Below are 25,281 nucleotides of genomic sequence, written 5' to 3' on the forward strand. Positions count from 1 at the left end.
ATATAAACAAATATTCTGTCACTACGTTGCCTATATATCTCCTAAAATGATTTCAGAAACATTTTTTTAGCTTACCGTTTAACTGTAATTCCAGATCATTTGTGACCACAAACGTTACAATGCATTGCACTCTGGTAGTTGCAGGCTTTCTATCTCATAAAGAAGACTGCACAGCAGCACCTTTCCCTTGTTTTCTTTGGTCATATAGGCTACCACCAATTTAAAAAGTATTTGCGTCTTTGTAGTGCACAGACAGGCCAAGTTTTTTGAAAACACTATCTTTCCAGGAGTAAGATAATTCTTCAAAATATAATGTAAAGACTGCATCAGTCATGTAGAAGACAGAAATCCTCCAAGACACACCTATGGCGCATTTCCACTACATGGTACCAGCCAGCTCTACTCTACTCTACTCGCCTTTTTTGGTTTTCCATTAGGGAAAAGTACCTTGTACCTGGTGCCTGGTACCGCCTTTTTTGGTAGACTCTCCTGGTGTTCCAAAAAAAAGCCGACCGGGTATACAATGAGGTACTAAAAGATGACGTGAAACACTACAGACCACTGATTTGCACGGACAGAATCGTCACTGTGTCATTAATTTGTGCAAAGGGTAGTCTAATGCTAGTGTTGGGAGGCTAGCTAACATTATTTTGAAAGATTTGCTAGATAATATTTTAAATTATTTCAAACTAGAAGCAGCTGAATTCAGCAAAGTTACCCGAGGAAGACATCTAATTGGATTAATGAAAACTACATAGACTACTTTATTAAAAAAGATCAAATTAACATTAGAAATTGAAAAAAGTCACTCAGTTGAATTTATTGCAAGCAGATATGAATGTAAATGAACTACCCACAAGCTAATATAAGATGCACAACTTACTGCCCTTTTAAGTTTATAGATTGCCAACATGCAGTTGGTATGTTACGTGCAACAGCTGTTCTTTTTGCATGTTTAAAAGGCAAACAGAAAATGTTTATGCAGAGCTTTGCTAACAGTCATCATATAAATACACCAAACTATAAAATATTTCCAACAAAGATCAATAAAATTTATCTGCAAAATTATTTTTAAAGGGTAACCAAACCCTCAAGTTCTGCAAAAACCCTTTTGCCCAGCATATAAAAATGTATGAAAGGCAACAGTCAATGCTAAGTAGCATCACCAGTGTAGCAGTGTGACTGCTGCAGAGTTTGAGATGTGCCCTCACATAAAAAATGACACTTTCACCATAAATTGGTGCATAAAAAAAAATTCACCAGAATGCAGGAAATGAAGTATATGACACCCAAAATACATTGAGAGTACTGCTACAACACTGTGGACACCTTGCAGAAGACTCTGCTGGTTCATGTCTGTGAAAGTGAGGGTTACTGTAGTGGTTAGAGTTTGGGGAACTCCAGGACAGACTGGGCAACTACACTGGCAGCTGCAAAATGTAACTTTAAGTTTTTTCTTTTTGCTGATGCAGAGCCGCACAAAACTGAATGGTTTCCAGCTGGAAGAGGGAGCTCATATTGATTGTTGGCACTGGGTTGCTGTTGCTGAGTAGACACTTTCAGGTGAGCGGGGTCAGTTGTTCCAGCTTTGTCTTGTCCAATGCAGTTTGTGAACAGTTGAGCAAATTGTTTGGCAGTGTCCCTCAACACTTTTTTAGACTGTAGTTTGACCCTTTGAAACCTGGATAGAAATCAGTCTCTTGTGTTACGTTTGGACACCTCTCAGAAGCGTTTTAAATCTTTGAAAAACCTGGGCAAATTGGTTTAATTTCTATTGAAAACACAGGAAAAAGGCAAATGAGCAACTTAATGAGCAATGTCAAGAAAAAAGACGAAAATGAACTGAAAATTAGTAAAAAAACTATCAAAAAAAAGAAATAAATAAAAAGAAAAATATATATAGAGAGAGACAAAGAAAACTATGAGAATATATTATTATAATAATATAAATATAAAATAATATATTTATATATTTAAAGATAATAACATTTACATTTTAGAATTTTGCATGCCATTTCCTTGGTTTTTATTTATTTATTTATTCTTTTTTAAATCTATTTTTCTTTTATTTTTTATGTGCTAATTTTTTAGGCAATTGTTTTCTAACTTTCCTTTTAATTGGGTAATTTCTTGTGAAATTGTTCCTGCCTTACAAGTTTTTGGTTTGAAATCAAGCTTAGGTCAGGTTTCAAGGGGTTAAAGTTAATGGGATTGTGGAAGCTGCTGTGGATGACTGAGTTTGTGAGGTGAAGAAGTCTATCACTGCAGGACTGCCAGAATGGGTCCAGGGCCTAATTAAAGTAGTCTCTCTTGTTTATGTTAGCAGGGGATTGCTTAAAACTTAAAGTTCACCATTGACTCGTAATAAAGACATTCAAGGGTACATTGTACAGTACTTTTTTCACCAGTTACATGATAGAAATTGTGCATCTGAAATCTATTAGTTCAATCTAGGCCACATCCGAAGTCAATAGATAATAAAGACTGTACTGGCCTATAAGGCAGAACAGGCACATGACGGGTTCATGGTTTAAGTCAGGGTTACAGGACATTGCACTTGAGATCGCTGTTAAAATCTGTTTAGTGGAACATGTGTTACCAGACAGAGGAATGTAAACCTTGTTGATACCGATGCAAAGATCAGTACTGAACATTTCATGTAAGAGATAACAGTTTGTTATCCTGAAATTATGCTAATTGTGCAATAACTACAACTAGAATCAAGAAACTATGCAAAATATAAACAGCAGTCTTAGATTCATAGAAACTAATACATCTATTTGTAATAATTACAGTTCATGGTTCTGTGGTTGTAGCTTTTTAAAGAAAGCTTTAGGTTTTAATACAAAAAAACAACAACAACACAACAGTGGGTGACTTTTAATGACACATAATTGATGCTACCAGAATTAAATACAATTTCGCAGAATCTGTCAACTTATGTACATTTTATGCCTCCACACCATACATAAAGATGGAGGATGCATCCTCACTTATCCCCGCTATGCAAAAGTGACGCGAAAATATCCCTGATATGGACGCTGCCATCTTGCACTGGTCATTTAGAGCCAGAGTCGGTGCAACAGCAATCTCCACAATGGTAGATTTGCTGCCCAAACACTTGCCAGCAGCACCATTGAATGCAATCACATGGATGGCAAACACAACTGTCAATCATGGCAGCAAATCCCTTTTTTATAGCATTAAATAGCTCATAAAAACCAAACTTGAACGATTGTTGGGAAAAATGTATTTTATTTTGCATGTTAGTTTGGCCCCTGTCCTATTTATGAACATGGAGGGGGCGGGTTTCTGACATGCACAGCAGCCAGCCGCCATGGGACAACGGAGATGTTTTGGCTACATTTGTGTGGAGCCGTCATTTTGTCCCTCATGTGTGTGAAGCATCTATGTTTTAGAGTACACAGCTTCATTGCAGCGACATTTGAAGCATTCAAGGAACTGTCATGGCTACATACAGACAGACTTGGATGTAAACTAACTTGATTCGTTAATAGAGGCATACAATTGCAAGACAGTATTGCAGTTTTTTTTATTAATTCATTAATTTATCTATTTTTTATTATTTCTTTCTTTTTCAAACCATTTATTCACCATGTAGTGCGTACATAAACCAAAACCAAAACAAAAGTCAACAAAGCAATGATACTGGATTGGATATTGGATAAAAGTAAAATGGCGACAACAATAATGGACATAGAGAAACATAAAAAAATACAAATAAATAAAAAAAGAAAGCAAAAACAAGAGGAAAAACAAAGAAAAGATAATGAAAGCAAACAAAACGTTAATTACCTTGGTTTAGTTACATTTCATGTTAGAGTTTGCAGGAAAAGTCTGGTTTGACGTTATTAATTCTTTCTGCTCATGCCTGCTCACATAGACTTTTTTTTTTGAACCCTGTTTCTTGTTGCGTTTTCTGCTTTCCAGTAATTCTAGTTATGTCAGTATCAATGAAGTAGTGAATATGGTGGTTTCAGGCTTGTACATGCTGTAGGTGTGAGGCTTGGATGTTTGTGAACTGCAGTGCAGTGCAAGCAAGGTACAAAAACACCTTGAAAAACATTGTGACGCATTGCTTTATCTGTTTTGACCTTGTTTCAGTGTCACGCATTAACAAAGTTTTTGAAGTCAGTCATGACATAACTTTTAGATGCAACTCAGTTTTCAATAAGATGCTGAAACCTGTGAGGAGATGTTTAAATGACGTACCTGAGCTGCACTGTAGTGACTCAGTGCGATATCTCCAGAGCACAGTTAGAGGGTATCTTTCGTATTCCCTGCTTAGTAATTTACAGACTTGTTGATTATTAACATAAAGCCCCTGAGTCTTATTGTGCAACCTGAAGTTTTCATTTGTTTGGCAAACAAGTTGGCTCTGTTGAGAGCAGCTTCTGGGGTCTTGTCAGCTCTTTACGCAAGTTCTGCGTCAGTAATCAGGACTGCAGGGGATTGGACCATAATCTGTTTCCAAAGCAAACTTTCTGCGTCTGAACCTCAGCGGACACCACCTTTGCTGGCTGTCAGACAGAGTGAATGATAATGTCAAACTTTTGGCAACAAGAGTTTATGTGAAACATTAAACAGCATAGAGAAGTGACAAAAACAACTAAACTATTTCCAGTAAAGCTGTGTAGCAGTATAAGCATGTCATTTAAGTACTTTATTTAATGAAATTTCCCTGCTATTTATATGCTGTGTGAAGGTAAAATGTTTGTTATGTTTGTAGAAACACACACACAAAAACACACACACACACACACACACACACACACACACACACACACACACAAAACAAAAAACAACCCTTAACAAAAAAATGCTGTTTATGAGACCATCTAAATTTAAAGAGCATCCTTTAGAATGATTCAGCAAGTGTTGTCCATTGCTTGTTGTGTTCTTGTTCAGCATAATGTGGCAGTAGTCCAAAGTTAGTTCAAATATAAAACATACAAACAGGCCTCACAGCACAGGACTTTGCATGTTGTGTCCCCATGTCCTTGGTGACTAATCCATTTGTAGAGATTGTGTGGGAACTGCCTGGTCTGTTTTCCATTCATTCACCTGCTTTAATGCACATTTTCAATTTGTATATAAAAACAGCTGAATAGAAAAAAAAAAAATCCAAAAGTCGAGGTGGAAAAGTTGATTGATAAGAAAAATGCAACAAAGTCAGATAGAAACAGGCATGAAACCAACATGGTTTTCCATTGTCTGACATTTGAGGTGACTGCCACTCTGACAGTTACACCATCACGATGCATCATTTTGCTCTGCAAATGATTTAATGTGGGAACTAGAGATCTGTTGGGTTGTTTTCAGCTCACAGTGAATAAATCATTGTGTTTAAAGGGAACAGTAACTGGTAACATCCAACTGGATGTGCCTTGCCAAGTGCGTCAGTAGTCACCTTTAGTAATTTATCGTCAGGCGCCCTAGGCCCACATGCAGAGCACTTTTTACACAGTGCGGAATCAGAAAGATGCATTATTTTAGGAAGCTTCATTAAATTGGATTAACTGGATGATTTGGCGACACCTGTAGCTATGGTAGTAACAGGAAATGCAGTTACATGCTAAAGGTCAGAGAGTTCTGGGGCAGAAAAATAAAGTATTTTTGTTCTTTATATGAAAGTAAGACAATAACTGGAACTTTTCATCATTCTTTGATCTTATTGCTTCATAATAAAAGTCATCTCATGTCTCCAATGCCGCCATTGATGTGCAAAAGAAACAGTGTAGAATAATTCATCGCTTGGTACGCATAAAAGCATGGGGGCTCTGTGGTTGTTTTACAACAGTCTGGTGCTGGTTTCACAAAATGTAATGGTGGATCTGCAGTTTGTAATTGTGGCTCGACAGTGTAAAGCATCATTCCATTTATAGACTGCGGATGGAACAGATACTTGCTGCCTTTAAATGGCTGTAAAAAGAGTAACCAGTGCAAAGGAAAGGCCTTCAGTATAGCACTAAGGTGCATCAGAGAACAGTGATGATATTTACATGTTGAAATGACCCTTTCCCAGCACCTGCAAGCTGCTATAGCGATAACCACTAAAAACAGCCCAAACTCAGTTAGAGCACACGGTCTCCTCATGACGAGATGTCACCAGATGTTATCTGCATTTTTTTTTGCCTGAAATATTCATAGAAACGTGCATTTATTAAAATATTCATTTTAGAATTTCAGTAAAACAGTTTAAATTTGCACAGCATTGCAATGTAAAATCAGCATGGCTCGTGTGTGTTATGATTTCCCCACCAATTTAGCACGACGCTATATTTTTGCAAGAAAATGCTGTGGTCTTTTGGATCATTGGAGAATATGATCGTTTTTAACGTAAGTGAAAGGAAAAACAAAGCAAGTTACAAGTATTACTTTTTTTTTTTTTTTTTTTTTATCAGATTTTAAAAATATCTTGTCTTTTATTTAGTGTGTGCATTCTTTCGGAAATCTTGACCACAGTTATGAGCCAGATACCTAGAAAATTGGTGGAAGCTGAGAACCTGGAAAATGGAGTTGTGAGTCAAGTTATAGCGGTAAAACAAGGCGAGCTCGACTGGGTTACTTTTTTTTTTTTTAAAAACTGAGCCAAAAATAACCAGCTTACCTAGATGTGTTCTTTTGGAGCAGTCACAGGCACTCTTGTATCAGAAAGAAAAGAAAAGTAGAAAAGAATAGAAAAGTAGGAAAAAATGCAGACACGCTTCAGCACAGTGGTCTTTGTCAGGGGGTTGTGCTGAAACAAATTGGCGTTAGCTGGTTCTTTTTGGCTCTGTTTTTTCAACTGTAAAGTGGATTTAAAAAGAAAAGTGCGATTTCCATAGTTAACACCAAGATAAAAAAAAATAATTAAACACATATATACGTATATACACGTATATATTGGCAGAGCGATTTTCTTTTATATATGTGTATCACAATAATTTATACCTGAGATGGTTGCTGTATAGATCTATAATCAGCTTCATTTAGGGAGCGTAAAACTGATAAATCCAGTAATATAAAATACACAAATGCAAAAAAAAAAAAAAAAAAGTATGCAGTTTAAGTTATAGTTGAACCAGTTAATGCCTTAGGGTTATTGGATTGTTAACGGTGTTTTCCTAATAGCAATGTAATCATAGTCATGCTCATAACAAAAAATACAGAGTGGTCTCATATTAACAGAAATTGAACTTTGTGAGTCTTAACTATAGAGGTACTCAGCTGAGGCCTTTCTCAGTGATTCTCTTATACAGGCCAAAGAGGGCATACTTTTTTAGCTCAAGAAAAAACATTTCATCTCTGAGACCATAAATGAGAGGACTCAGACACTTTGGAGCAAGGCTAAACATAATGTAGTTAAAGTACCTAACCTTGTTAAATATCCTGAAATTGATCTGTAGTACAGCAGCTTCTATGAGAGGACACCACAAACGGAAGAGACAGAGCAGCAGCTGAAAGGCATGAAGAATTACTGTTCTGAGCCCTTTCCATGTTGACTTTTTATCCTCTCCTGATGCAGCTTTTGCCACTGTCATTATCTTAACATAGGAGAATACAATAGTAATACACATCATCAAGAAGTAAAACTGGTGCACAGCTGATCGAATATGATCCTGCCATGTGTACAAAATGAATATCTCCACAGTACATATTCTGTATTGTGTGTAAAAGCTAAGATGGGCTGATGCAAAGAAAGTTGAGAGAATAACAATACAGGGTACAGAGCTGAGGGCATGAATGATGAGGATACAGTACACAGTGCTGCGTGTGGAGCACAGCTCTCCGTGGCGCAGGGGCATGCATATGGCCACATAGCGCTCCAGGGTCATTGCTGTCAGAGTAACCGGTGTGACCATAAGATACAGAAATACTGCAACAGAGATAATGATGCATAACCAAACATCCATAGTAGTAATTTGATAATAGGTTAAGATGAGCAGGACATCAGACATGAATAAGATAAAGCTATCAGACAGTAGGGTAACAGCAAATAAGATGTAGCGCGTAGTTGTGTAGAAGTACTCCTTTTTAAAAAAAGTTATGACAAGCAAAAGGTTGATGCAAAGAAAAATTATCACCAGAAGCTGCACAATTATGACCTGCTCATTGATCTGCTGCTCTGGAGACCCACCAACTAATGAGTTATTATCATACATATCGGTTTTCTAAGTGGACACACAAGTTTTTGAAGGACAGACCAAAGTCAAATCAGTTGTCATTTTGTAATTCTTCTGTCAGTAGAAAAAAATTATTACAAAGTGCTGGTTCAAATGCAGCTATTTACCATACCCCTCATACTGTTCCAACAACGAACTTCTTCTGCTGAGCTCACTGCAGCCTTCTGAGAGACGGCAGTGCACGATGAATTTAAAGACTACACCCTCCAAGAATAACACTGAACGAAACTTAGCGCACCAGTGTCATCACAGCACTTTCCCATTCCCAGGTCACCAAATACCAACCCTTTGTCACTCAACCTCAGCATGTGATATGTCAAATCCTCCCTTTGCCTTCTGTAACTGACACACCAAACTTTCAACCAATTTCAAAGAAAACCCATCCACCCAAGACGGACACCCTAGAGTAGTGTCAACCAGGAGGCGACTGATATTGGTTTTTCAGGGCAGATACCGATTTTTAGTAGTTCATGAGACCGTTGCCGATATTTGGAATCAAAATGCATTTACAATAAAAATGAAAATCTTTCTGTCTGTATTAAGAATTTGGACTTCAACAAACTCCAACACAAAACTTTGTTTATATTTCTTGAGCAAATGTTTAATCAAAACTGAAACATTCAACATCATATACAGCAAGTTCCCAGAAACTTGAAAATTAAAAAAAAAAACGGAATAAATAAAAATGGCTCCCCAAGGTTTTACAAAATAAAAGTTCCTCCCATGCTCACACTTTCTTTGCAATTTTTAATTAATTAATTTCATCAGTGATCATTGAAATATAATGTTGATACAGATGATCTGCAAAATGTCAAATATCGGCCCCAGGCCGATACTCTGTTAACTCATAGTGTCAACAATTCAGGATCCAACCAAATGTCTCACCTTCTGTTATGTTTCTGAGATGTGATGTTGAGTAATGGCCAGAATAGTGTTTTTGCAGAAAACTATGATATCAAGGTGAAGTTGACCTTTGACTTGTTGGATATGAAATTTCATCACTTCATGATAAGTTAAAATGTTTCGTGAGGTCACAGTGACCTTTGACCACCAAATTCAAATCAGTTCATCCCTGAATTCAAGTGGATGTTTGCGCCAAATTTGAGGAAAAGTCCCTCAAGGTGTTCTGAAATAAGGTTGAAATGGTATGAGATTTTCACTGTAGGATAACTGTCTTAGAAAATATTGAGGTTTTGATGGTATTACAGTATTACAGAATGATTATTATTATCAGTCAGAATGACTCTTAAATGAATAAAAACAGAATGATTCGTTTTGGTTAAACAAATGTTTTATTACTATGATGAACACTTGAGACCATTTTTTAATGAAAGTATTTCTCAAAAGTCTCCCTTTTGAAAAAAAATAAAATAAAGGTAAGATTCTCTGTCTAGTTCCATTGTTTTTTTCATCATCAGATACACAAATGTACGTGATATGATAATTGTCAATTTTTATATGACTGTATACCTTAAAACCTGTACATCGCTGTAACCCTGTTCTGAAGATATCACATTTATGAGAATGAAACAGAAAAGTTACAATGACCTTGACCTTTGACCACCAAATTCTAATAAGTTCAATGTTGAAACCAGGTGGACAATGTGCCAAGCTTGAGAGATTGAGATATTATGCATGAGAATGAGATGGGTTCGAGGTTACAGTGAACTTGACCCTTGACCACCAAAATTTAATCAGTTCATCATTGAGGACGTTTGTGCTAATTTGAAGGAAGTCCCTCAAGGAGTTCTAGAGATATCGCGTTCACAAGAATGACATAGATTCAAGGTCACAGTGGCCTTGATTTTTGACCAAAAACATGTTTTATGAGGTCACAGTGACCTTGACCTTTGACCATGAAATTCAAATCAGTTCATCCTTGTGTCTAAGTGGACATTGATGCCAAATTTGAACAAATTTTCTCAAGGTGTTTTTGACCTATTGCACTAAGAATAATAGCACATACATTATTTCTCAGTCTACAGAGGCAGAGGCGTAAAGATTTAGCCCTAGGCCAAGGTGAAAAAGTTAGTCATTATAAGAAAAATGCAACAAAGTCCAATAGAATCAGACATGAAACCAACATGGTCTGCCAGTGTCCAATATGAGGTGACTGCGGTTCTTGTAGTTACACCATCATGTTGCATCCTCTTCCTCTGCAGTGGTTTGATGTGGGGATGTCAGTTTTGGTTCATTTTGCTTGCCATAGCCCAACACTCTCCAACTGGCTACCAAGTTGTTATTTTTTCAGAAAAGGCCTTTTTCCTTAAGTCCGGTGCTCCATTGAATCAGTGAGCATGTGCCACATTTCACGTTGCCATGCTTTTACAGGAGGCTGAATTTTAATATTTTGTGATAGAAATACTTTGTCTTCTATTCTGTTTTCTTTTTTCTTTGCTGACAGTGTTAACGTGTGGAAACATGGTGGACACCCTCTGCAGCTTCATTTTTAGCCACAAAACCCCATTTAGGATTGTTACCTATGTAAGCACCGCTAGCACTGCCTACTGCTAACTTAGTCACCCGGGGCAACCTGGGTCGAGAAGCCGGCTGGCCACTATGTTTCCACAGCAATGTTGCTGGGTCGTGGGTCTGGGGGGTTACTAACGGTTGACACAGAATGAGTGGCACTTCTAGCTAACTCCTACCAGACCCAGGGAACTCAGCAGTACCAGTTACCCTATAGAAAGACATGCCTAATTGGCCAAAATATACTCTCAGAAGTTAATATATTAATGGTTAACCTGTTATATTCAACAGTAGTGGATGGAACTGCTCATTACTTTGCATTTTCCTTTGCAGATTTTCTGTAAAAACAGTTAGAATTTCGACGACATTGTGGTGTAAAACCAGCACAGTACGTGTGTGTTTAGATTACTCCACAGATTTAACACTGCACTATAGTTTTTGCAGGAAGTGCTGTGGTGTTATTGGAAAACTGGAAATTATGATAAAAAACACTGAGAAGAAAAACAGACCAAAACTGATTGTTAGAAAGCTGATGTGTTTCATAGCTTTGTGTGAACGTTATGTCGAAATATAGACCACAGTATGACTCAGATAACCAGATAAGTGGAAACTAAAAAAAACAACAACCAGAAAACAACTAAAAAAACACGAAATGGATTCAAAAGCAACATTCTGCTTTCACTGTTTACGCCAAGTTAACCAATGCAAAATTGGTAGAACAGTTGTCCTTATAATACATGCATCACATTAATTTACAACTGGGTTATTCACTGCACAGATCTATAATCAACTGCATTTAGGAGGCAAAGACCTGTTAAATCCAGTCATGTAAAAGGCTCAAATGCAAGAAAGGAAAAGGTGTTCATTTTCAGTTACAGTTTAAGTTGTTCATGCCTCAGTGTAAACGGTTTGTTAACAGTGTGTTCTTTATAACAACATAGTAATGGTCATTACAAGAAATGAATTGTGGCAATTCTTACTGAATTTATTTATAAAGGCCAAAGAGGACATCTTTTTTCAGTGCATGAAAAAACATTTCATCCCTGAGGCCATAAATTAGAGGAGTGAGACATCTTGGAACAAGACTAAACATAATGTAGTTAAAGTACCTCACATTGATAAATAACCTGAGACTGATCTGTAGTATAGCAGCTTCTATGAGAGGACACCATAAACGGAGGAGACAGAGCAGCAGCTGAAAGGCATGAAGAATTACTGTTCTGAGCCCTTTCCATGTTGACTTTTTATCCTCTCCTGATGCAGCTTTGGCCACTTTCATTATCTTAACATAGGAGAATACAATAATAATACACATAATCAAGAAGTAAAACTGGTGTACAGCTGATCGAATATGATCCTGCCATGTGTACAAAATGAATATCTCCACAGTACATATTCTGTATTGTGTGTAAAAGTTAAGATGGGCTGATGCAAAAAAAGTTGAGAGAATTACAATACAGGGTACAGAGCTGAGGGCATGAATGATGAGGATACAGTACACAGTGCTGCGTGTGGAGCACAGCTCTCTGTGGCGCAGGGGCATGCATATGGCCACATAACGCTCTTGGGTCATTGCTGTCAGAGTAACTGGTGTGACCATAAGATACAGAAATACTGCAACAGAGATAATGATGCATAAGCAAACATCCATAGTAATTTGAAAATAGCTTAAGATGAGCAGGACATTAGACATGAATAAGATAAAGCTATCAGACAGAAGGGTAACAGCAAATAAGATGTAGCGCGTAGTTGTGTAGAAGTACTCCTTTTTAAAGAAGGTTAGGATGAGCAAAAGGTTGATGCAAAGAAAAATCATCACCAGAAGCTGCACAATTATGACCTGCTCATTGATCTGCTGCTCTGAAGACCCACCAACAACCAATGAGCTGTTATCAGCCATATATGTCAGTCAAATCAGGTTTATTTTGTAATTCATCTCTCAATAGAAATTTAGATTATCACAAAAATGACAAATGTTAAGTACAATGTCAAACTTCTCTGAAGTGCTACAATGCTGGTTCAAATGCAGCTTTTTACCATACCCCTCATACTGTTCCAAGAACAAGCGTCTTCTGCTGAGCTCACTGCAGCCTTCTGAGAGACGGCAGTGCGCGATGAATTTAAAGACTACACCCTCCAAGAATAACACTGAACGAAACTTAGTGCACCAGTGTCATCACAGCACTTTCCCATTCCCAGGTCACCAAATACCAACCCTTTGTCACTCAACCTCAGCATGTGATATGTCAAATCCTGTCATGTCCAGGAAATTATGTTGATTTGTTTTTTGTCTTGTGTCTATGTTGTCTCGTGACTTCCTGTTTTATTTTGAAATTCTAACTCTCCTCTCCTTTCAGGTGACTTTTTTCCTTCCTTTGTGTGTTTTCCCGCCAGTGTGATTGTTGGCCAGTTCATCTTGTCTGCTGAGTCAGTGAACCAGCGCTATTTCCATGCCTAGCATCTTAGTCAAGACAAGTTTTGTTTGCTGTTTGTTTCAACTCCTAAGTCAGGTCAAGTACAGTGTTTTGTTTGTTACTTTGTTAACTCTTTATTTTTCTAGTGGTAGTTGTTATTTCCTCATTTGAGTGATTTTCTGTTTTCGCCATTCCTCTGTGTGAGAGTATTTTTGTTGTACTTTGTTTAATAAATCGTTTGTTTGATACTTTTGTCTCTTGAGTCGTGCCTTTAGGTTCTTGTCCAAGTTCGGCCTTGTCAAAACCACGCTTTGCCTTCTGTAGCTGACACACCAAACTTTTAACTAATTCCAAAGAAAACCCATCCACCCAAGATGGACACCCAAAATTAGTGTCAACTAGGAATCAGTATTGTTTTTTCAGGGCAGATACTGATTTTTAGTAGTTAATGAGACCATTACTGATATTTGGAATCAATATGCATTTACAAAGAAAATGAAAATCTTCATGTCAATATATTCAGAATTTGGAAATTTAACAAACTCCAACACAAAACTTTGCTTATATTTCTATAACAAATTTTTAATCAAAACTGATGTATTTAACAACTACAACATCCAAGAATAACGCTGAATGAAACTTTGCTCACCATTGTCATCACATGCCCCTTAGCATGTGATATCAACATCGAAGATGGTGGATGTGTCAAGACACTGCTGTTTGTGTCCCATGTCATTTTAAATCATTGCTCTTTTAATGTTGCATTACATAACTTCCAAGTACGTCAATGACATTCTTAAGTCAGTCACATGTCACATATGAGATGTTTCGTGCTTATTTTAACTCAAATCATGTTTTTGGGCTGTCTGTCCATCCGTCCATCCCATTCTCGTGACTGTGATATCTCAAGAACACTTTGAGAGAATTTCTTAAAATATGGCACAATCATTCTCTCATTCTCTTTCACTCTCTTTCTATTTGCCACTTCCCTGCCATTTTAAGGAAGAAATGATAAATTATACCATTGTCGTCTTTGATTTGTAACAACTTGTACTAATTATATGTGAAAAATGTTGAAAAAATATGCCATGCTACTTTTAATGTCATGCATGATCATGCAAACTTTAACAAACCCCAATATTATTATTATCCAAATTTTTGAATAAAGGTCTATTTTTTACACTTTTACTGGTTCTCTTTCTCATGCACACGGGGGGGGGGGGGGGGGCTGCACGTAATTCCTGTCTCAGTGGGTGTGTTTCAGATAAAGTCAAATACGCACATCTGCAGGCAGAGTCAACAGATCAATGTGTTTTACGCAATGAAATGGTGCCGGGGCCTTACAAATACCCGCAGGACATGGCAGTTGGTCAATGTTAAGCATTCTGAAAGATTACAGGCATCGTACAAGATTGTTTCTCTGATTTGACAAAGACAAGTGTGTAGGTGTGCAGCAAATTAGTTTAAATTGTGGAAAACAGAAGACCGGTGGTCAGCAACTAATTTTGCATACATTATATTAAATACAATCTTCAAGTGCAGCAGATCTAAACAATCTGCAAAATGCAAGCCGTTGGTCAGTGTTCAGTGTGTGCCAGCCGTGCTGCTGCAGGACTTCTGAGAAATCAGACAGACTTTTTACTGCTCCGGACCAACAAGAGTGTCCTCAGAAGGGGAGCAGCCTGTGTCCGTTTCCTAAGGTAGGTTGTGAATAACATGCAACGCCACATTGTGTGTATTTGAAGACAAACTAGATTTCTGCCGCCAAGTACTGCCAATTGAAGCTCTTCAGCTAGCTTGTTTATTTTTCTGTTTTTCTACTGTTTAAAGATTTTAACCTTTTTAGAAGACTGGATGACTTGTTTAGATAAAGGCTTGAATGGACATCACATGTAGATTTGGCAGGCAAATTCAGACTATAAATAGATTAAGTACATCTGCCTATTTATGTGCTAATTCACAGCACGCTAGATTTACTAATAACCTGCTTATATTCTTATCTTCTTTTTCTAAAGCAGTTCTGACAGTGTCCTATTCAACAGCAAGAAACCTGGATTCCACAAAAGGGGGGAACGGACAGATATTGTGCACATGAGCATAGCAAGTTTAAGTGTTGGCCATGGGCTTTATGCTAACCCTTTTACACAGGTGGGTCAGTCTGCTACTTGAGACAAATTATGTCCACAAATCTTGTGTCCCTTTAGAAAAAGTTTGTTCTTATTCTTTGTATTCTTTAGATGGAGAAATTTTGAATGAAAAGGTTAAAACACTAAGTTTGTCCTCTTGTTTGTAGCAATTCGAAAACCTCTCTCATGACTCCCTGATCAGAAGAGCAGCATCAGTGGTTACGGACAGTTCAAGTACTTTTCTTTCCCAGACCTCCTTGGCTCTCATAAATGCCCTTACAGACTACTCAAAGGTAAGTTTCCATCCAATGTGAGACATTTTAACCACTAAGCTCAATGTGAGAATTTTAATTCCTCATTGAGAAGAAAAATGTTCTCATGCTACATTAACAGAAGCATGAGAAAGCACATCATCACAGAAATGACACTGATTACAAATAGAGAGAGAGTTTTTTTCATTTAATAAGATGTTTGCATACTTTCATTTTAAATATTGCCCTGCACTGTCCCTGACTGTTTGTCCTCCCCCTGTTTGCGAACAGGCTGTGCACACACGCATTGCCGTCCAAAGACGATATTTAGCCTCACTGGGAAAACTGACCCCAGCAGAGGTGGATTCTTTCCTGGAGGTGATCAATGGCCAGCGTGCAGAGGTTAGTTTTTGTTGTTGAAAACAAACTTAAATGTAATCTAGCATTCGGGTTTTCCAGTTAAAATCAGCCTTTTCTTTGCTAAAACAAGAAAGATAGATTCCTTATATTGATTTTGTCCCATGTCTTTGTCCCAACAGGTTAGTGACAGACTAAACGAATGCAAACGTTTTGAGTCAAACTGGATCAATGCTGTCAACTTGTGTAAAATGGCAGCTGAGGCAGCACACACTTCAGGTAGGTAAAATGTCTGTCTGAGTACAACTATAGCTCTTGATGTGCTCTCAAAAACTCTTGTTTTTATAATGATGGATCAATGATTGCATAAAAACGTTACTTTTTTGCTGCCCATGTTACACTTTAGAAAGCATACAGATCAGATGGTGTCACTGAGTAGAGCTTTAGATAAAACAAAAATGGATTATGTTGACAGAAGTGCCTTCTACTGCTGTTATCTTAACTCTTGAACTTTTTAATAAATTTGACAAATTGCATTTTGGATCTGTATGTGTTTTCAGGAGCCGAACAGGCATCAATTGCAGTAAAGACAAACATTCAGGTGGCTGAGGCGCAGGTGAAGGAGGCTCGGACACTGTCAGTAGATGCAGATAAGAAACTGGCAGAGACAAAAGTAGAAGAGATCCAAAGGATGGCGGAGTATGCTGCCTTTCTAGAGGATAGTGAGGAGCATGAGGTGCATGAGGCCTATCTACGAGAGGACTAAGCAATAGAGATATCAGAAAACCAGCAGAAAATTGGAATAAGTGCATTTTTACCTTTGAAAGCTTTAGATTTCTATGTTTGATTTCCCTATTATGTCTCTTTTGTCTTTGATGTTTACATATTTTAATTTACACAAAGAAAATTGAAAAGGAAATGATATAAATTGCTTACAATATGCAATGTTCCTTATGTCATTATTTATTTGATTTGTGGATGTCAGCTTCTTTTGGAGCTTCAGGAGAATAATTAATGAATCTCCAGTATATATTGTATAGCAGTGGGGCTTATCCAGCATTTTGTTCCAACAATGACATTTTTTATAAAGATATTGTTTGCATAATTGTGTTTTCATTGTTCACATTATTGCAAAAAATAAAATGAATTGATGAAGATTTGATTTAATATTTGTTTTCATGGGTCCCTCAGGCAGTGTAATACTGCTCACTGTCACTGTTCATCAAGAAGGCAAAAAGCCTTTTTGTCTTTGCCTTTGAAGGTTTCCTACAGATGAATAACTTGTATGACAGCAGCTTTATCAGCAGATATTTAACTGAACATAAAGCATGATCTATTGTCAAAAATGTGGATGGTACCAATAGAATTGTTTTATAGCCCTCTGTTGAGGTACCTAGTACACTGATCAGATACTAAAAGGTCGAGTGAGAGACACTACAGTCCATTGATTGGTCAATAAAGAATTTATACTCTTCCTCATCTACGGTGAACTCTAATCTCTAACACTTGTAAATTTACACACATTTGTCCACTTAAACAATAAAATGAAAGGATGTTTTTCTTCCTTTTCATTTTTTTTCAACTTAACAGTCAGTTGCTATAGACTAAGAAAAAATAACTATACCACTGTGCTGCTCTGCTTGCCAGTAGCTCTTGGCCACTGACAGCATTTGTTAACATGCTGTCCTTGGTTGCCATGTGCTTTTGTTGCCTAAACATAATCACATCCAGCAACATCCCACCATGTGCTTGTGTTGATATCATGGTAGCAGAATCTGAGAACAGCAGATGCAAAAGGATACGTGCTGCAATCTGATATGTAGACGTGATAATCCATTGCAAAGTGGTGACAGGTGATGGCTTACCCTTTGATTCCACCGGCAGTATGTCGATAGCATTACATCCGCAGCACTGTTTTGCTCCGTCCTCCATGCGGCCCCATAATCCACCAGGAGTGTCTGTGAGCATTTCAGAAGTGGAGCATCCTGCCAAATGTCACTTTCCCTTGATTTTGTTGTCATTTTCCCTTGATTTTTGTGATTCTGTCATGGCTGAGTAGGCTTCATATATAAATGCTATCCTTCTCTGTCTGTTTAACCCTTGGTTTACCATTGAACGTAATTCAGCATGGGCCAGGGCTTGCAAGTCAAGTATGGAGGCTAACTGGCTTCATTTCAGACAACTGAGTAATACTTTTATCTCTCTTCTCAGAAAATCAAAAGCTGACTTCTATCTGGCTATGACTTCAGAAAGTCTAAACAATCCAAAGAAATTTTGGAAAACCACTTAGTCATTGTCTGCTTGCTGTAACTCCATTAACTTTCCGTCTAGTATACTCATGGATGGTCTCAGGGTAACTGACAAGAATGATGTAGACAATTGATGTTTTACCCACTTTGTTGTGCTGCAGCCTACAGTCCAGCCGTAAACGATGTAGATCTGTGAATTCTGGCTGTGTTTCAGTACAAAAAAAGATGAAAAAACATCTTAATAATTTTACAGACCAGTATAAATAAATCTAGTTAAACATTGAATAAACAGAAGATTTGTGGCTTTTATTTTTGTTAAAAACATATGAATCTTATTTATTATACAAATTAATAATTATGAAATAGAAAAAAACAACTGTTTTTGTTAAAAAATACAGTGCTGTTGTAAATTCTGATCTACTTTCTGTCTATTTCATGTACAGTGGCTGTTAGCAGGAGCATTAATTCTCCCGCTGGACAGAATACAGATGGCTGCTGGACGGAGGAGGAGCAGATACTGTTGATGTAATGTTTTAGTTAAGTTGAGCATGATCCCAAGTCCATGCAAGGCACTGTATTTTGAAAATTGACTGGATACAATGCTGCTTGACTTGCAGATCTGCTCTGTTCAGCTTTACATAGTTGCTGTTTGTCAAAAAATAGACATGCTGCCTATTACATGCAGAGCAGAGCGGCAAGCTGCTTCTTGGCAGCTGCTGAGACGTTCTGGGGCACACCAGGCGGAATAACGAGCATTGACTAGAATGTCTCCAATCGGCCCCAGAGGCCATGCCGTTGATGCATCTGGTCGAATTTAGGGGTTAGGATGAGAATGTGTTGAGGAGACGCAAAGGATAAACAGAAATCCTACAGTAGATACCTACAGTACTCTGATTTATAGTTACGGATCAGATTTTACTAATTGATAGCCCCATCGCAGCAATAGATGTATGTATTGTATGTGATATTTTGTTTTTACTATATGCACCCACAGCAATTGTGCTTATAGTCTTTCATCTGCTTTGTAATATAAAGTGATGATGCGACTGATTCATAGAGCTGGAATTACATTAGCTTATCTTTGTTTTACCTGTCTCTTTGCTGGAACAGGAACTATTGCTGTGCCTTCATCCAGGCCAACTCAAGGAAAGAGGAAAGTCCAGCACCTATCCAGGTATTTGTTTCCTGAGCCAGGGTTATGCAGGTAAGCCCAATCTAGGAACCCAATGGCTGTCCGTGTACAATGATAAGCCTCAGGGGGATATGGCCAAAAGTTTGGGGGATCTGGTGTAGCCAGCAGATATCTGGGCCAAGACTTCTTCTGTGTACTGGTCATTTTGGCTAATCTATAAACAGATATCTGCATAAGCTAACTGATAACTAAATTGTCATGTGATGATAGCCACTGGGTTGTGAGATGGCATTCAGCCAGTGCATTCTGCATCCTTACATGGACTGTTTACCTTCTGAAACATGCTTGATCAGTACTACTTGGGTGACAAACAGTAACCTACAGATTCTACACACATAGTCAAAAATTTACATATAGAGGTCAAGGTTATTATTATAACCTTTATTTAACCAGGATGGTCCCATTGAGATCAGAGATCTATTTTACAAGGGGCACCTGGCCAAGATCAACAGCAACACAGAGTTTAAACAATAAATGGACATAAAATCACATAAATTAGAATACACTGACACAATCAGGTAAAGCATTTGCACAAAGCCAGGCTGGACTCAATGGATTTCACCACAGTTTTGAACTCATTGAGGGTTACTGAGTTTTGAAGCTTGAGATCAGTCTGGAGATTGTTCCACGTAGCAGGAGCAGAAAACCTGAAGGCCTTCTTTTTCATTTCTGTTCGAACTTTGGGAACTATAAAACAAGTCAGACGATAAATAATAATAATAATAATAATAATAATAATAATAATAATAATAATAATAATAATAATAATAATAATAATAATAATAATAAATGTTCTCCTCTATGGTAGCATGACTATACATTTCCTTAAAAATTTATAAGACTGTATAAGGCTGAGTGAATGCAAAGTTACTTTAAGGTTTTAGTTTTTCTCTGTCTATGCGCATGTGCTCAGAGGCGGGGCTTCCATGGTGGCACGGGGGGGCACCCGCCCCCCTGCAGTCTGATTGGCCCTCGTGTGCCCCCCCAACGGCCATTGACTCATCATAATGTCAATCATTGCGTTGCGTAAAGTTACTGACGCTGCTGCATGATAAAGACGGAAGCAAAGCCGGAACCTTGTTTGATTAGACTATGTTAAAAACTCATGAAGGCTTTTATTTTGGAAAAAGAAGGAAGTGGCTCGTCGGCTCCGCGCATGAACTGCTGTAACTTCACCAGTCACGGACTTTTTTTCGACGTGATGCTGCAGCTGGAATGAAGACGCTAACCAGTTTGCTTGAGTTTACAGGGTTCCTGGAACCTTTTAAAGAGGTCTTCTATGAACTGTTCAAGTTATGCAAAACTGCTTTGGTCCTACCTGTAAGCACAGCTGCCTGTGAGCGCAGTTTTTCTGCATTGAAACTTATCAAAAATCACTTGCGCACCACCATGAACAATGAAAGACTGAGTGATCTTGCTGTGCTAAGTGTGGAGTCCAAGAGAGCCAAGGCCTTGGATATGGACGAGTTTGTAAGGTTGTTCAGCAGCAAACACGGCAATCGCAAAATACAGTTATTTTGAAGTGTCAGCACCTTCAAATGAGTGATACATTGAGTGGTACTTACTCTGATTGTGATACAGAACACATAATTGTTTAAAATACACAGTGTAAAGAGCTGAGCACTAGTGATTTTGAATATTGTTGTTGTTGTCCATTTCACTGTGAGAATTTGAGTGGCTGTGGGGAATTATTTTTCTAAAGAGTAACATGGAGCAACCTGTTCTTTGCAGAGCACTAGTGATTTTGAATATTGTTATTATTGTCCATTTCACTGTGAAATTTGAGTGGCTGTGGGGAATTATTTTTCTAAAGAGTAACATGGAGTAACATGGAGCAACCTGTTCTTTGCAGAGCACTAGTGATTTTGAATATTGTTATTGTTGTCCATTTCACTGTGAAATTTGAGTGGCTGTGGGGAATTATTTTTCTAAAGAGTAACATGGAGCAACCTGTTCTTTGCTGAGCACTAGTGATTTTGAATATTGTTGTTGTTGCCCATTTCACTGTGAAATTTGAGTGGCTGTGGGGAATTATTTTTCTAAAGAATAACTACTACATGGAGCAACCTGTTCTTTGCTGAGCCTTTTTTCCTCTGCTTGAAAATTGCATATAATTAATAAAATGAGTACATCTGGAACCACAAGGTCTGTTTAAATAATTTTGGTGTCATAGGGACCACTTTGAGGATTTGTTGAGATGGGTAATTATTAGTATATGTGTTACTGGTGAATAGTAAATGAAGATGAAGTATACCTAGCAGATTCAATGTGGCCAAGAAAAGCAAGATGAAAACATAAGCAATGTAATATTGAAGTGGGTAGCCTTCATTTTTGTTACTTTTGGGCGGCCCCCCCAGATTTATTGTCGTCACCCCCTGTGCCCCCCACCAGAAAATTCTCTGGACCCGCCCCTGCATGTGCTATGTTGAAAGCTTCTCCAAATGGATCTCTGTTGTAATAAACTTTTACATTCAAGGACAACTAAGGCTCATAAGTTATTCTTTTACTCATCTTAGAGAAGATTGTTCTGATGTATACATTGTTCACAGCATTTTCAATGCTACAAGGGTCAAATCAATATTCAATCAATTCAAATCAATATTACATATAACTTAACATAAAGACAAAAAAACATAGTCACCTAAAAATGAAAACTGATGCAAGAATAAACAGTAGTGACAGAACAACAGTAGTGAGCTTAATTTACTGCTTAAACAGTAATGAAATCGAAAAACATACAAGTTAATTGCAGACAAGCTGGGGTGCCTTGTGGTGTTGTGTAGTGCTTGTGTGTTTTTTGGTGTATGCTTGGGGGGTTCTCTGTGTGTCCACCTTTGTTGCAGGGGCTGGGTGTGGATTTCGGTTGCTGGAGCTCTGTGCACACTTTCTCACCTGCGCCTCATGCTGCGCCTCGTGCTCTATTTGTGCACTCTCCAGTGCCTTCCTTCGCCAAGCTCCAGCGCCTCTCCGCCCAGCCCCTCCCCTCAAGCCAAGTCACTCGCCACCCTCACCACCTCGGACAACACCCGCACCCTTTCCCCGCTTCTCCTCGCCTCCTTCACCACCTCTGACAACCCCCACTCTCTGCTCACACTTCTCCTCGCCTCACCTTCGCCATCAGCACCGCCAGCCTCACCTGCTTCCCCTGCCTTCACGCTCCCTGGCTCCCATCCCCCAGCTCCACTCCCTACCTCACTACATTCACATAATCATTAAAACTTTCAGTACCAAGCAGCATAACACAAGCACAGTAGAATTTCTAGTTGATCAATTAATGCATTCATCTGTTAAAAAATAATTAATCTACCTTGTCAAATATTTCTCTTATACGAGCCAAAGAAGGCATAACTTTTCAGTGTAAGGAAAAACTTTTCATCACGAAGGCCATAAATTAGAGGACTCAGACATCTTGGAACAAGATTAAACACAATGTAGTTAAAGTACCTGACATTCCTAAATAACGTGACATTAATCTGAAGCACAGCAGCTTCTATGAATGGGCACCACAGCTGGATGAGACAGAGCAGCAGCTGGAAAGCATGAAGAATTACTGTTCTGAGCCCTTTCCAAATTGACTTTCTGTTCTCTCCTGATGCAGTTTTGGCTATTTTAATTATTTTAACATAAGAGAATACAATAGTAATACACATAATCAAGAAGTAAAACTGATGTACAGCTGACCTAAGATGACCCTGCCATCTGTGCAAAATGAATATCTCCACAGAACAGATTTGGTACTGTTTGTAAAATTTAAGATAGGCTGATGCAAAGAAGACAGCGAGGACAATAAAACAGGGTACAGAGCTGAGGGCATGAATGATGAGGATGCAGTAAACAGTCCTGCGTGTGGTGCACAGCTCTCCATGGCGCAGGGGCATGCATATGGCCACATAACGCTCTAGAGTCATTGCTGTCAGAGTAACTGGTGTGATTATAAGATACACAAGCACCACAACAGAGATAATGATGCATAACCAAACATGCATAGCAATTTGAAAATAGCTTAAGATGAGCAGGACATTAGACATAAATAACATAAAGCTATCAGACAGCAGTGTAACAGCAAATAAGATATAGCGAGTAGTTCTGTAGAAGCACTCCTTTTTAAAGACGGTTACAATAAGCAGGAAATTGATGCAAAGAAAAATCATCACCAAAATCTGTACAATAATGACCTGGCCATTGATTTGTTGCCGTGAAGAATTGCCAACAAATGAGTTGTTATTAGCCATCAATTTTCTAAGCAAATACACAAGTTCAAGCAAAGTACCCTATCTTCTCTGCAGTGGCATGTCATTGTGGCACAGATTTCTACTGGCAAATGTTGTCGGCCCTCTCTGTGCTCTGAGTGAGGGCTGTGCTGTGCATGAAGATTTTATAGAAGTGAATAGAGTATGAGCAGAGGAATTGCAAATGAAAATTTGCTCTCCACAGTTTCTGTTCCTGTAAAAATAGTGAGGTATCTGAATGATCCATTTTGCTCTTTTTTGGAAAATAGAAAGTGAGTGTGATGAACTTTTGTAGTTACCCCAAACTCTCTGCACAGTAATTTAAATATGGTAAAACTATTGAACATTAGGGAATGTGAGGTGATTTCTGATCCAGAACCTGCTTTGCTTTTATTAGTGCTGAGAAACATCTAGACAGTTTAGTAAGTACATGTTTAGTGTGTGATTTCAAGCTGGTTCTATCAACTGTTGGAAACCCAAGAAATGTATTTTCATGAACTCTTTCCATTTCAGCCCTGTCTAACTGTGTTTTTACTTGCATATTAATTCTACAGTTACCAAATCACATCATTTTTGTTTAGTTTAAGTTTAATGATAATGAGTTTCCATCAAACCATACCTTTAAATTGCTCATTTCCTTGGTTACATCCTACAATAGTTGTTTTAAATTCTCCCCAGAAATGAAAATATTTGTATCATCTACAAACAATACTAGCTTCAGTACACTGGATACTTTGCATCCATCCATGATATACTGAAATATACAACTTAAGACCCAACACTGACTCCTGGGGGACACCACAAGCAATGTCGAAAAAAATGATGAGCAGAAATTACCTTTCTAACTTCACAAACTGTTGTCTCTTACTTAAAAAAAAACTTTTAACCAAATCTAATGCTATAAACCTGATACCATACCTTTCCGGTTTATTAATTAATATCTCATAATTAATTGTGTCAAAAGCTTTTTGGAGATCAATAAATATCTCAACTGCATATTTTTTGTGATCTATAGTAACGGTGATTTCCACAACTGACTCTATTATTGCCAGTGACGTCAGTCTGTTTCATATGAATCTGTATTGGCAGTCAGAGACTAATTTGTGCTTTTCAAAGAATGTGTCCAATCTGGTGCTGAAGAGTTTTTCTAGTATTTTGAGGAACAATGGAAGTAAGTGTAACTTAAGCTATTTTTATTTTTTTTGGAGATGAACCGATTTGGAACCATAAACTAGAGATGTATGTAATTTTCAAAATCCCCTCAATTACCTTTTTCACTAATGTCAGTAAAATCAATAGACATTTTTTGACAATATCCACTATTTCTTTCTCATCTGCTGCTTTAAGAAACACTGAGCTGAGATTTCTCTCTAACAAGCCAGATTTTGTTCAGATGTTACAGGATAAGGGAGGTCAGGTCCAACATTTAAAAAGAACTGATTGAAACGATTAGCCACATCATCCATTTTCATTATCCTTATCAATAAAATACTTAGGATAGCTTGGATTTCTAGAGTTGTTTCTTATAGTACTATTTAGTATACGCCATATTCCTTTGGTATTGTTTTTTATTACCATATTTTCTTATGACATGTTTCTGACTTGTCCTTATAATATGGTTATCTTATTTTTATAAATAAGTAGGGCGGCATGGTGGCGTCGTGGTTAGCGCTCCCTAGTTCGAAACCCAGTTGGAACGGGGTTCAGTCCAGGGTCAGGGGCCCTTCTGTGCGGAGTTTGCATGTTCTCCCCGTGTCTGCGTGAGTTCTCTCCGGGGTCTCCGGCTTCCTCCCACAGTCCAAAGACAT

The 25,281-nt window shown here is 37.9% G+C and overlaps 4 protein-coding genes across 5 annotated transcripts; 1 reads left to right on the forward strand and 3 right to left on the reverse strand.

Moving 5' to 3' along the window:
- Nucleotides 1–7,226: 7,226 nt before the first annotated feature.
- LOC121943461 (odorant receptor 131-2-like) lies at nucleotides 7,227–8,165 on the reverse strand. The gene has a single exon (XM_042486980.1). The coding sequence runs from the start codon at nucleotides 8,163–8,165 to the stop codon at nucleotides 7,227–7,229; it is 939 nt and encodes a 312-aa protein (XP_042342914.1).
- Nucleotides 8,166–11,640: 3,475 nt separating this feature from the next.
- Nucleotides 11,641–12,558, reverse strand: LOC121943667 (odorant receptor 131-2-like). Its single transcript, XM_042487243.1, has one exon. The coding sequence runs from the start codon at nucleotides 12,553–12,555 to the stop codon at nucleotides 11,641–11,643; it is 915 nt and encodes a 304-aa protein (XP_042343177.1). The 5' UTR covers nucleotides 12,556–12,558.
- Nucleotides 12,559–14,462: 1,904 nt separating this feature from the next.
- Nucleotides 14,463–16,905, forward strand: LOC121943367 (diablo homolog, mitochondrial-like). 2 transcript variants are annotated; one of them, XM_042486888.1, is made up of 6 exons: nucleotides 14,463–14,769; nucleotides 15,085–15,217; nucleotides 15,363–15,488; nucleotides 15,738–15,848; nucleotides 15,986–16,082; nucleotides 16,364–16,905. In XM_042486888.1, the coding sequence occupies exons 1-6, from the start codon at nucleotides 14,633–14,635 to the stop codon at nucleotides 16,567–16,569; spliced, it is 810 nt and encodes a 269-aa protein (XP_042342822.1). In that variant the 5' UTR covers nucleotides 14,463–14,632; the 3' UTR covers nucleotides 16,570–16,905. The 2 variants fall into 2 exon arrangements, with proteins under 2 accessions (XP_042342822.1, XP_042342824.1); XM_042486890.1 differs by having other exon boundaries at nucleotides 15,088–15,217.
- Nucleotides 16,906–22,555: 5,650 nt separating this feature from the next.
- LOC121943653 (odorant receptor 131-2-like) lies at nucleotides 22,556–23,482 on the reverse strand. Its single transcript, XM_042487229.1, has one exon. The coding sequence runs from the start codon at nucleotides 23,474–23,476 to the stop codon at nucleotides 22,556–22,558; it is 921 nt and encodes a 306-aa protein (XP_042343163.1). The 5' UTR covers nucleotides 23,477–23,482.
- Nucleotides 23,483–25,281: the final 1,799 nt, after the last annotated feature.

The sequence above is a fragment of the Plectropomus leopardus genome, chromosome 5 (assembly GCF_008729295.1).
Source record: "Plectropomus leopardus isolate mb chromosome 5, YSFRI_Pleo_2.0, whole genome shotgun sequence".
NCBI lineage: Eukaryota > Metazoa > Chordata > Actinopteri > Perciformes > Serranidae > Plectropomus > Plectropomus leopardus.